The sequence below is a fragment of the Cygnus atratus genome, chromosome 3 (assembly GCF_013377495.2).
Source record: "Cygnus atratus isolate AKBS03 ecotype Queensland, Australia chromosome 3, CAtr_DNAZoo_HiC_assembly, whole genome shotgun sequence".
Lineage (NCBI taxonomy): Eukaryota > Metazoa > Chordata > Aves > Anseriformes > Anatidae > Cygnus > Cygnus atratus.
Genome location: NC_066364.1, coordinates 15,079,683 through 15,092,518, shown reverse-complemented (window position 1 = coordinate 15,092,518; position 12,836 = coordinate 15,079,683). Strand labels below are relative to the sequence as shown.

The following is a 12,836-nucleotide window of genomic DNA, read 5'->3' as shown; positions in this document are numbered from 1 at the left end:
ATCTAAACTGCATGGTAATAATAATAATGAATAATTAGAACTAATGAATAGTTATGAATACTGTTTTTATATAGCTTTTAATAAGTAGGGGGATTTTTAGAAAAGAACTGTAACAATCACAATATTTGGAGTTGGAAAGCAAGTCTGAATGTGAATCAGGTGTGAATACTGAAAGGTATGAAACCATAGCTAGTAGCGTTATATAGAAGCCTGAAGAACGCTAACTTACATGTGTGGTTTTTTTTTCTTCTCTCCCAATTAGATTGCAGTTTGCTATGTGAGTTCTCGGCCTCACTCTCTGAATATCAGTTCCTCTGGTTTGACATTCAGTGGTCTCTTGCTGTACCTCTGTGATTCCTTTGTTGTAGCTAGCTTTTTGAAGAAGTTTCATTTTCTTAAAGGTGAGCTGCAGTAATTTTATTACAGAAAATTATATATCCTGGTCTCTAGGAATCTGTGCAAAAATGGGAAAAGTACTGTTGATTTTGCATTTTATATAAAAATGTGCATATATATTTATGTATATGTTTATATTTGTCTTCATATGTCCTACCATTTTTGATGTTTGGTCATGCTGGCTCTGTACCGGTCTATAACTGTGTTCTGCAGAATTCTAAGTGGAGAGGCAATGTTGGATCGCTATCATTATGCCTAGTGTATATGCATAACTCTTTACCTTCTGCTTGAAAACTGAGTATTTAAGATTTACGTATGAAGAATTTTCCCATTGTGTTCTTGCAAGTGATGTTTTCTAATTTTCAAGAGAAAATAGATGATGGATGTGACTCCATCAAAATCTATTTGCTGTCCTTTTAAATTACACAGTTTCTATTTCCAATTTATTCCTAATAATCAGTTTCTCTGTGTGGTGCTTATGATGATGGACAGTACTGGAGACAAATCACTTCCATCTGTACTGAAGGTCACATTGCAAACTTCTTTTGGATTGTTCTGCTACTGTTGTAGACATCTAATGCTCTGGGGATTTGTTTCACTTGGATGTAACTGTCACTAGAGTAGGAACACTATTGCAAATGCCTTGTTGAAACAGGCGGAGTTATGAACTGCTATATTCTTTGTTTAGTTAATGCAGTTTTGTGTAGGTATGTGTAATAAAATGCAAATTGGTGTATATGGTGCTTTTACCTGCACACACTACTGAAGCCACATAAGTGCCAGTGTCTATTCTCATTCTGGAGCAATGTCCACATTTTAATCGGCCTGTAGTTTCTCTGACAAGGCTGTCAGAGTAATGTCTAATGAAAGCAGTGCTTTTGTACTGCATTTCTTCAAGGGAGTGACGAGAAGCTATCAGTTTCAATTTGCACAAACCGGCCTATTTTTGTACTGTGTAGCACAAAGTGTGTTTGATTCAGGATTTCCCTGTCTCCATTAGCAGTACAAATGACCTTCTAGCCAGCTACCTGAGTGTTAAACACCACATGACTGTCTTGTTTCTTTTTACTGTATTCTCAGCTGGTTTTGTCTTGGGCATCTCTTCCTACCTCACCACCTCTCTTTCAGAGTATTGGGTGCAGGTGAGGTAATTAGCTCCTCTTAATCAAGAACTTCTTTTCATAAGCCAGGAAGTCATGCTTGCATGTTGAAATGGTATCAGAATGCCAATCAAAACAGTTGATATTAAACCATCTCTCGTCAGCAAAGCACATAGAGCTTAATCAGCCATCATGGTGATTGTCTTGTGGGTTTAGGTGTTTTGTTGAGTGAGGTTTCACTCAACAAGGTAATGATGATCAGCAGGGCTAGAACAGTAATGGATGTAGGGCGTTACCTTGCTTTCTGTCAGGATCTATCACCACCTGCTTAGACTTGACATTTTTACCCTTTTCTACCCCAAGGTGTAAGGAATGTATTGCTAGTCCTGTTTACTAGATGAGTACTAGACATCTTAGGCTACACAAGACGAGCCTGATTAATAGGGAGCTGAATGTAGCTCTCTGAAATCCTATGTGTCTTAATTTTCTCTTAAGAACATCTGTAACTCCTGTTTTGAAACTGGTGGAAATTCCTTTTGCTAAGGGGCGGTGGGAGCTGGGTGATCTGAAAACAAAGGTGACACTCACATGGGTTTCTTTTTAATTGTTTACCTAGGTGCCACCCTGTGTGTTATTTGTCAAGATCGCAATTCTCTTCGCCAGACTGTTGTCCGGCTAGAGCTGGAAGATGAGTGGCAGTTCCGACTGAGGGATGAATTCCAGACTGCCAATGCAAAAGAGGACAGACCACTTTTCTTCCTGACCGGACGACATATTTAATAGAAATTAGGCACGTTTTCTGTATAACTAGGAAAAAATGAATGACAAGAGACTAATTGCCACAATCTCACAAGATGACTTTTGGGAGGCTCTGCTTTCTTAGGAAAAACAGGAGTGTTTGATGACATTGCTTATTAGAATCAATCAATTTATCCTCTTATTTCCAAGCACTATAAGTTACTCTTCTAATTCAATTGTCCGATGGAAGTAATTCTTGATTCCTGGGAAAGATGCAGAAACTTATCATTCCATGTGGCAGAAATTATTTTGGATCAGAAAGGAGGTCAATTAATGCATTTCTTCTGTGGCAAAAATGACCACAAACAAGTTTATAAGCAAGAGTTTTAGAAAACTTTTTGTACATTCCCAAAATAGGAAATGAAAATTTAGGTGCAGATTTTGTTTTACGAGTCTTATTTATCTAACAGTTGGCACAAAGCAACAGGTTATTGTTAGTCTTGTAGTATATTGCTACTGATTGATCCAGGTAGGTTTTTTATATGAAGATATGTGAAGTATAATTCTTAAAAAATGGGAAACCCGTTGGAGCCTTAATTTTTGAACAGGTACCATACTGGATAGTTTTACCATACAAGAATTGTGGATTGAAAGCATAATTATGTCTGATTTTATTAGCATAAAGAAGAGTCAAGAAAGTAGACTTAACAGTGAGATCTGAACAATTAAACCTGAAAATGAAATTACCTGACACAACTGAGAATACCAAATGGTAAGACTGACCTGCTTTTTGCACCTAAAATGTTGGTGTTTCTTGGCCTCTGACTAAACTGTTGCACTGACTACAGACTTCAAGCTGGGCCCAGTGCAGTCAAAACAGAGAAGAGATGGTTCTGAAACCATCCCAATACACTTTCTGGGGATATTTTCTTGCCAAGGTGCTTCAAAAGAGTGAGAAAATAGAGACTATGACTCTGAGGAGTTTAGGTGGTAATCTAAAAACATGTTCTAGAAAGGCATGAGGCATCATGGTATTTTGTACACTCTAAATGTGAAGTCAGTGATCACAGTCCTTGTTTAGATTTTTGGAAATGTTCTCTGAGTTTTGGACTTCATGTTTGTCTTTACAGAATCAGTGTTTACTTTGCTCAGTCTGAGTGCAGGAAGGATGAGTGTAGACATTGCCAGAAGGTGTGTAATATTTGGGCAGTCTTTCTTGCTAGATATGCCAGTGAGATGGTCATTGATTTTTATACTGATGAAATGCCATTAGGTGGCTGAAGCCATGACAGTACTGGTCTTGAAATGGCGACACGAATATGATTGTGCCAAAGAGCAAATTTAGGTTCCTTCACAGGGAAAAGCTAATTACAGTAACTGTAAGAGACTTAGATTGCTGTTTACAAGATAACTGGTAGAAATTGGCGTGCATGTATATTTTATTGCTTTTTTTTTTTTTTTTTTTTTCTCAGAGGTTTGCTTCATTTAAATTTTGGGAATGAAGGTCGGCATTGCTTTATGTAAATAGCATCACCTGGGCAGTTTTCAACAATTAGTCAGTTAATTTAAATTTTTAAAAGGAGTGTGACATTCATGTCTAATCCATCCTTTATAAATAAAGTTGATACTGCATGGACATCTGTCTTGGTGATATGTAGCACTGTCAAGCATGCTTTTGTGGGGGCGAGGGGAAAGTTGGATGAAAGGAATTCACTATTAAAGAATTCCTGAAACTGATCAAGAGAAAAAACAGCGTTATTTAATGGCCTAAAGTGTAACATAGCCTCAAAGGTACAAGAGTTTTTAGAAGAAATCGAGACTAAACAGAGAGGGTTGAAAACTCCTGTCTTGTACTCAAACAATTTATGCTAAATGTCTGTAAACTTTCCATATTTTTAGATGTGAGATTTGCTTTGCAAATGCTTAGACATGCATCTTTCTCCAAGATTCATCCTGAAAAAAAGGCCTTAAGTATTTGTGTTGAAACAAGAAGCTTTCCAGTTTTGCTTTCACAAGTGGTGGCTTTGCACAGCAATATTTCTCTGATTCTCACATCACAGTGCTGGGAAAATCAGAGTGCCTTCTCAGTCCAAGCTCGTGTATCTTCCCATAAAGTTGTTTACCGGTGTGTTTTGCAGTATTTCTGTAAATGGTACTCTGATAAACTATAGGTTCACTAGTGTGGCTGTCGAAGTTCCTCAGACTTTTGCAACACTGCTGGGTGCTGCTTAGTCTGTATTTTTTCATGGAATTATCCAGCACGCAACCCCTTCTGTGTCCCATGCTGTTATAGTTGTGTTCAGCTCTACTAGTAATGGCCAAACCATTTGGAAAGATCACAAGCTCAGAGCTTTCCATTAAATATCTGTGAGATTAAAAAAAATGCATTTCATCAGGTATTTATTTTTTGTTTTTGTTTCTTTGCTCATTATGAGGACAATTCCCTGCAGTGGTTAGAATGGTTGCTGGCATTTTGGCAGTCTAGGCTCTGTACCTGTGTTTGAACAGATACATTTACTGTCTGAAACACTGAGGTAACTTCACATGAGAATTCTGAACTTCACTTACTGAGGTTACTTGTTAAGAAATAAGGTGCTGACACACAGAGGCAGAAACATTATGAAAAAGCAAAACACTTTAACTGTGTATTTATTTAAAAGTATTCTGTGTGGGTAAGATCAATACTTTTGCAATTAAGAAATCATAAAATTTTGGAAATTTCACTAGAAAACAGCCAAATTAAAACATTCGGTATCTTGAATTGTTTCATGTACAGACCAAGTGAATGGGGAATAGCTTAAAAGTAATTCCTGAAAGGCATATTTACGTGATTGCTGCCACAAGGCTGTGCTTTAGCATTCCTAATTCAAAACTGTTCTCATGTGTGAAGTTAAAACATATCACTAAATCAGATGGAAACAGTAAATCACATCCTTTCTTAACATTCTCTTTTGGTATGACATCTTCAAGATTTTCACAAATTGCAGCCGCGGGTGGGCTGAAACCATCATATCCTTAAGTAACATCTCACTTTTAACCTTTTGCTCTGTGAGTCACCTATCCACTGTATCCTGCCTACAGGATAGGGTCTCAGGACGTGGCCTCACCAAACATGTTTCCTGGTGAAACAGAACAGGTACAAGTCTATGGGGCCTGATGCCATGCATCCCAGGGTCCTGAGGGAACTGGCTGGTGGAATTGCCCAGACTCTCTCCATCATATTTGATTAGTCCTGGCAGTCAGGTGAGGTCTCCGGTGACTGGAAAAAGGGAAACATTACTCCCATTTTTAAAAAGGGTATAAAGGAGAACCTGGAGAACTACAGACCTGTGAGCCTCGCCTCTGTGCCTGGGAAGATCATGGAACAGGTCAAGGAAGTAATGTCAAGGCACATGCAAGACAAGGAGGCAATCCGAGAAAGGCAGTAAGGCTTCACCAAGGGCAAATTATTCCTGACCAATCTGATGGCCTTCTATGATGGAGTGATTGCATCAGTTGACAAGGGAAGACTGACCAACGTCATCTACCTGGACTTTTTCAAGGCCTCGTTTTTATTATGTCTTTCTATAAGACTAAATATGCACCACTTGTGTGACCAAAATGCAGTTATTTCCCTTCAGATGACTAGCTGTGCACCTGACATGGCAGAAGAACATAGCACTTTGTTCACATGATGCCAAATATCAATGGTGGATAAGTCAGGGAGAGCAGCTCTTCAGATCTCTGTACAAAAATTTCTTCATCCCTGACATAGTTTACAAGCTAAACTCCCTTAGACTGTAAGCTTTCAGATATGGGGAACACATAGGGTTTTGTGTCCAACTGAGACTCTGAGGTGATTACAGTAATGCAGGTAAATAATCATGATAAATAAAATCAAATCTCTTTGGGTGGGGCTGGCATCTTATGCTGTACAAAGCATAGAAACTTCTTTGTGCTGCTGTTTTTTTACCAGGGCTGCATGTAGAGGTAGGGAACCCAGGTCCCAGCTCCACCCTGCTTTTGTCTTGCCTGTTGTAGGAGGGTCCATTACAGTGACCTTTGAGAGAAAAATTAACCCACATTCATGCAAACAAATCATTTAGTCTTTCCTTTCTGACTTTGGATGCGGCAAGAAGATAGAGCTCTCCATCACATAGGTTGACTCGATAATGTAGTAGGAAACAAAATAAAAGGCAAAAGGGAATTGACAGCATGCTTTCACAGACTTTTATCCAGCCTCTACTTTCTTCTCTAGTGCCTTCCATGCTTGCTGGCTTAGTCATCCACCATTATCACCTGCTGATAGTATTGTTATCGTGTTCAGTACTGTGTGTCAGGGGGTGAAGCATTTTATGATTCAGCTTCTGCAAAAGACAGTATCCAAATATAGAGAAGGTTACTGGAAAGGTGACATTATTTTCCTTCTTACCCTCTCTCTCCACTATTAAAAAACTCTTCACAAGCACTTAAGCACTAATGTCTGTCATTTGAATGGCATGGGCTTTACGGATGATTTGAACGCTACAGGATGTAAGAGATTTCAGCCTTCTTCCCTCAGTAAGCACCTCCTGGTGTTATGGGGAATGTACAGATCTTGGCTCCTACGCAGTATCTAAAAGCAGCTGTTAAACATATCAAAGGCTAGATCTGTGATACTCTATGGTGATAGGTGTCAGTCAGACAAAAAGAAAGAAGTACAAGAGAAATAAGCCCAAAATAAGTGTCAGGGGAGAAGTTACAAAGTGGAAAATGGAGAACAATGGAAGCAGGGCTAAGAATGGATACAGCACAGCCTCTGCATTTGCCCCTCAGCGAACAGCTTTAGTAGTTCATCGGTTTTCACTGAAATACCGCAGCTATGTTGGTGAGAAATAAAATTAATATTATTCTTTCCATTTCTCCTACCTCCTTAAGGACCCAGGTCTTCATTGAAAAGCAAACTAATCCCATATGTCCTCTGCCTGTTGACTGCCTTCCACCCCTTATCTCTGTTCTGCTTTTCATCTGAAAAAAATATCATTAGTTCTTGTCATTGGCAAATGCCACCCAAAAAGTAACCACTGATGATTGTAACCACAGCTCAGGGAGTTTTGAGGCATTGTCCATTTGCTGGCAGTGCTCACTGCTAACATATTATTCAGTAAAAGAGAGAGGGGATGTCAAATGTAACAGTGAGAGTCCTGCTCAGTCAGAAAAAGACGTTTGGAATTGACTGCCTTGATTTTTAGAAAACTTCATAAGGCTGCTTCATATGCAAATGTTGTTTTGATTAAAATCATCAAGAAAACTGACGTTTGATTTGCATAGTAGCATAAACAGAAGGAAATTTCTTTGTACTTGTTACATCAGTGATGTATTTTAAGCTCTGAACATATTAAGGAGGATTGTTCTGGCAAAGTGCATGCTGAGGTACTACAGAAAAAGAGTAGTGGCATTGCTATCAGCAGCTGAATGATTTCCTTTTACTTAGAGAAAACAGGATTGACACAAAGTGAGTTTTTACTTCTTACTGTATGAAGGGACCTAGTGACCCTGGAGAACTGCTGTCGGCTCACAGGGTACTGTGGTAACCACTGGATTCTCTATCATAATATACCAACACAGCAGATCATTTTGTAATCACACAGAACCTGGTTTTGGTGATGGTGTCACTTTTTTCTATTTGAATTTTATTCTTGTAAATGCCCCTGGTGTATCAGCCATAAATGGCATGAATCCGTCCCAGACTAAATGGCACCTGTGCTGGGGCATGCTGGCAGCCCTGGGTACCAGCCTGAAGTCCCCCACTGGGCTCCTGTTCAAGACAAACATGCAGCATCTTGAATCTTACCTCTGCCCTAACTGAGTGTCTTTCATTCCTTTTTCTCTTTGGTATCTGTATAGCTAAAAATCCCAAACTCTGCTGCTATTTAATTTTCTTTTATTTGCATGGTGAATCTCCCCAGCTGAAAGAGATGACAGTTAGAAAACCCACCAATGTACCTCCTGTATTTACTTAGTCTGCCTGTTTTGTAATGCATTTGCAGTAACCATCAGAAACAGTGGTCAAGCCTCGTGTCCAGGGAGAAAAAACAAGTGGTGTAGATGCAAAGCAGAAGGCTTACTACTTGGCAGCTGTGTAAGGTAGATTTTATTCTTGCTTACTTTATAAAGCCCCTATTTCAAGGGGTTGTAAATTGCCATGGGTGTTTATGAGATAAAACAAAGAAAACAGAGAAAAGCAGTTCCATATGCTGTGTTCACAGTAACTCCAGCAATGTGAAAAGGCTGGAGAAAGTTAAACTGCTCTAAGATAGTGGCTGTGTCCCAAAACAGTAGATTGTATCTAAAAGTATCTTAAATTAATCTTCAGTGAGCAATTATTCTATTAAAAATAAGAAGACAATCTTATTAGCTTAGAAAATAAAGTTTACACCATGGCTACCATGAGCTCATATTACTATTTTAAATATTCTGGGGTGACTACAATTTTTTTTTCTTCTCATGACAGAGCACTTACACATACTGTTTATAAAAAGAAATTGGCTCCTGTTTGCCCTGTATGATCATGTAATGAAATCATTAGGCTATGTTATAACTGACAGAAGACTTCTGTATATGCTGCACGATTATCCAGTGAAACTTACTGATACAAGATCTCATAGAGGCAACAAGCTGGATAGGAGTCCAAAAGTGGCTTCAAAGCTTACATGTACATGAGTCTGAGAATATTTTCTGTGACTTCTGGGTCAGTCCCAGCATGTCTTTGGTTAGAAACACTAACCATGGATGTAGCAGCAACGTTGTAAAGTCATGGAGAATTGGAAATGGATTGAGGGAAAAGCAGCTGGGGCTTGGGGCTGTAGGGAGCACTTGGAAGGAGATTTGCAGGAGAGAAAGAGACATCAGCCTGGCTGGGGAGCGTGAAAGCAGAGAAGGTGGGAAGGGGAGAAGCCAGTGGCAGTGGCAACCTTGTGAAAAGCCTGGGAACCACTGAACTAGTGGAAATTATAGAAATTTATAGAAAAATTTATAGAAATCAGAGATTTTTTTTCCCGTATGGTTATTATTCAATTTATGGATTTCTTGATCAGAAACATCTGGTGTTGGTCACCCTTGGACATAGGATGCCAACTCTGACTATCAGGAGCATCGATCTAGGGGTAGTGGTTGCTGGGTTCACCTATTGCATAGTAGAAATGCTCGTAGCTGTCAGGGCTTCCTGGTGAAAGCAGAAAAATCCCGAAGCCAGACGATGCACAAGATGACAAAGGCTTCAGATATACAGCATGCTGGGAAAGATGTACAGCCACTTCTTGAATAATTTTATAAATAAACATTATGCAAAGTATTATAATGATTGAAACAATTACTGATAGATTGTTATACTTGTTCATCCCAGTTTGAAAGCCAACTTAACATAAGAACTGGGTGGTACTGTGGAAAATTACTCCAACAAGAAGTGGTTCCTATCTTTCAAGTGCTGTGAATAGACCTTTCAGCAGACGCAGGAATGCCATTGAAATTCACTAGGTGTGGCATTTCCCTGCTAAGCAGCAATGAGGAGAATTGTATTGAATTTCCTTCCCCGAAACTGCTCCAGAAAGAAAATGTGATGTGTCAGATAGCTAATAAATGGGTTTCTGTGCTCCCAGTCTTACCATTTTTCTGTACAACAGAAGCCAGTAACTTGAGCATCCTGGTAACTTAAGTTCTGTTCTCTTTTCTCTGGGAAGCGTTAGCCTGCAATTTTAAAGTGACCTATCTATTTGGCCACCTCAGATTCGGAATTTCTAATGTGAATCTAAGTAAGCATCATTTTTTTTTTTTGAAAATCAGCTCTCCTCCACGTGTCTTCCAAGTCAATGTCCTGTGACCCTGCCTCCCATCAAGTGGAAGTCCGTCAGGCACTGGCACCAGCAGGCTGGAGTGGCAGAGTTTCAGGGCAGGAGCAGGGCACAGCGGGCAGCAGGAGGCTGCCTGATGGCACAGGAGGGTGCTGAGGGCAGCCCTGCTGATGTTTGTGGGCCTGGTGAGCACCTGGAGTAAGCTGAGAGTTTATTGTTTGCACCTGATGCCCCTTGTGTGGTGCAAACTGACATTTCCTTTGCCATGTTAGATGTTTGCTTTTGGTGGCTGTGTTAGTTTTGGAATACACAGGAATAATGCCTAGTTCCCAATACGCTCAAAGCTTAAGGAACTGCTTCCTGCACAACAGTCCTGTCCCACTGATTCCTGCCTCCACGAGGCAATGAGATTCCCCCTCAGTTGGGCTGACTTGATTCTTCTGGAGACCCCAGAATAAATCATCTCAGGAACCTGTTTCAGGTCTTAAAAAGCCCTGCGTGGTGTAGTTTGGGATGAGGAGGGTGACAGAGGACACAGCTGAAGATGATGTTGCTCTTGAAAAAAACACACTGTCAGACCACAGGCTGTGAGATGGTGATACCCTAATCCACGAGCTGACAATGCCTGGTGGACTGCCAGCTATCAGAGAGGGCTTCCCCTCTTCTGTCCTCTCTACCAGTACACGCTACCAAGCTTAGTGCCACTTGCAGTGATGACAGACCACATCCTGGCTGCAAGCTATTTCTCTGCTCATGCTATATTTCCAAAGTTTTCTTTTTCCATTGCTTAATTGTTTCCCTGCTTACTGAATTTGCATATAGCTTAAGGTGAAATATCAAACATAGCTGGGTGCACTTGTTGATTCGATAATCATTATCAGCTCGTAGCTAGTGCTGGGTCTCTCCTGCAATAGCTCCCTATAAATAGCACATTTCATTATGTAACACAGTGGAAAGATTTAGAAGCCTTTGCCTGAAGTCACAGATGTATCACCAGGGTTTAGATTTTTCAATAATAATTTTATTTCACCAGCTACTGCAAGCAGATACCTTATAAGCAGAGGAATTAATAAAATCCAAGCCAAAGGTTATGATCCTAAAAGCATAACAGAGCCATGAATTACTGGTCAGTTCAACATCAAAGCCTCAACATCATAGGCCTCATGTGGGGGATGAAACTGCCAGTCAGTTCAGCTGCCACACGTGATTTTAGGACACTGAGCTCTGCAGTCCCCTCTTACAGAAAGAGACATCACACAGGTATCGGGGCAAATTTGTCTGAAGCTACACAGGACAAAATTTGTAATAATTGTATTTTACATTCTGGTGTATAACTAAAAGGAATCATAAGACCAAAGGAAACAAATGGAAAGTGCCCTCCTTCCAACTTTTTATTGCACAGAAGAAGAGAAAAGTTGTGCTGCCTGCGCACGCACAGTTACAATTGTAGAGCTCTGTGGCTGTGCAGAAAGGCAGAATTAGATTTTGACATTAAGAACCTGTCTTGAAAACAAAATTAAACCATTAAAATCCACACTAAATATGATAAGCGATGGTAATAAAGTGTTGGCAGAGTGAGAATTCCTTATATTCTTTTCACAGAATGTGAAACTCAGCAAATAGTCTGACCATAAAATCTCATATACTAGTAAGACAGACACCGAATGTTTGGAAGTTCATTTGTTTGTCAAGCTCTAATTTTTCACTGAACTTTATGACTTAATTAGGATACTTGAGGAGTCAGTTGCAAGGAAAGTGTGCTCTGGTTTACCGAGCTCATGTTTCTTGCTCTGACTGTGGTTCCAAGAACTTCAGCATGTAAAATTAGCAAGCAAACGCGATCACGGGGAAATTATATTCTCTGGAGCTTTGTTGTCAACAGCTAAAACTTGAAGGCAGCATTTTTGTATATGGCTGAAACCAAGGCTGGTTTTAGTAGCCTACGCAAAGAATGGGAGAAAATGATCAGCCCAGGATGTCGTCTGAGGATGAAGAACAGCCTGAGAGCCCTACTGGCTCCCCTTGGTCTTGGGTAAGATCTTATGCCCTAAGGTTGCATAAATAACATTTTAAAGCTCTAGAAGAAAGTAACAGACTGTGCTCTATAAGCCTAGGTAGAACTGAATATAATCAGCTTTTTCACTCTTATAGAGAAGTTTGTGTTTCATTACTGATTAGATTTCCTATTCTATTTCTACCTGTAGATATTAAAAAATAAATAAATGGGGAAAACCTAGTGCTCCTATTGTGTATGCCAAGTGCTGCAAGAAAACCTGATTCCATACTGTTTGCTGTCTTATTGGCTGTGTAAAGCAGCACTGTGTAAAGGTACCTTTTAGGTATAATGGAGGGAAAATGATGTCAAGAATAGTGTAAACACCTGCTTAACAGGTATCTGTTAAGAAGAGAGCCAGTGAGACTCCTATTAGAAATACAGAAAAGCTTTGCCATAATTTTTTAAGATAGAAACTGCCTTAATATAAGACATTCTGCACTAATGGTCTAGTAGCAGTGGCTACATAGGTCTATGGTTTAAGGTCTGGGCTTGATGCTTTATGATGCTAGAAAGGCTGTGGGTCAGTGAGGTTTTCTACTGAGAAGATAAAGGATGTGTTCACTGCGATGGGGCTTTGAATCAAAACAGGAACAGCTCTACTGAATGGTATGAGAACTCTGCAATTCTCAGGAAAATAGGGGGCTTTCAATTACTTTTTAAAGCATATTTACTACTGTAGTGGTTAAAAAAAATCTTGATTTTTTTGTTTGTTTGTTTGTTATCATTTCATAAACTTAA

At 39.6% G+C, this 12,836-nt stretch overlaps 3 protein-coding genes across 5 annotated transcripts in view; 2 read left to right on the top strand and 1 right to left on the bottom strand.

The window, feature by feature from the left end:
- Positions 1 to 2,276, top strand: part of GREB1 (growth regulating estrogen receptor binding 1) — a 57,594-nt gene extending 55,318 nt beyond the window's left edge. For both annotated transcript variants that reach the window (XM_035562546.1, XM_035562545.1), the window contains exons 31-32: positions 263 to 401; positions 2,113 to 2,276. In XM_035562546.1, coding sequence (XP_035418439.1) covers positions 263 to 401; positions 2,113 to 2,276 — 303 coding nt within the window. The remainder of the gene's footprint in view (positions 1 to 262; positions 402 to 2,112) is intronic.
- The window catches only part of ROCK2 (Rho associated coiled-coil containing protein kinase 2), a 555,405-nt gene that overhangs the window by 237,927 nt on the left and 304,642 nt on the right, over positions 1 to 12,836 (bottom strand). The gene's annotated exons all lie outside the window — the stretch shown is intronic.
- Positions 8,254 to 12,836, top strand: part of LPIN1 (lipin 1) — an 80,305-nt gene continuing 75,722 nt past the window's right edge. The window contains exon 1 of one of the 2 annotated variants that reach the window (XM_050709457.1): positions 8,254 to 8,339. In XM_050709457.1, the coding sequence (XP_050565414.1) occupies positions 8,301 to 8,339 (39 nt within the window). In that variant the 5' untranslated portion in view covers positions 8,254 to 8,300. The remainder of the gene's footprint in view (positions 8,340 to 12,836) is intronic. The other variant, XM_035562564.2, reaches the window with a different exon arrangement.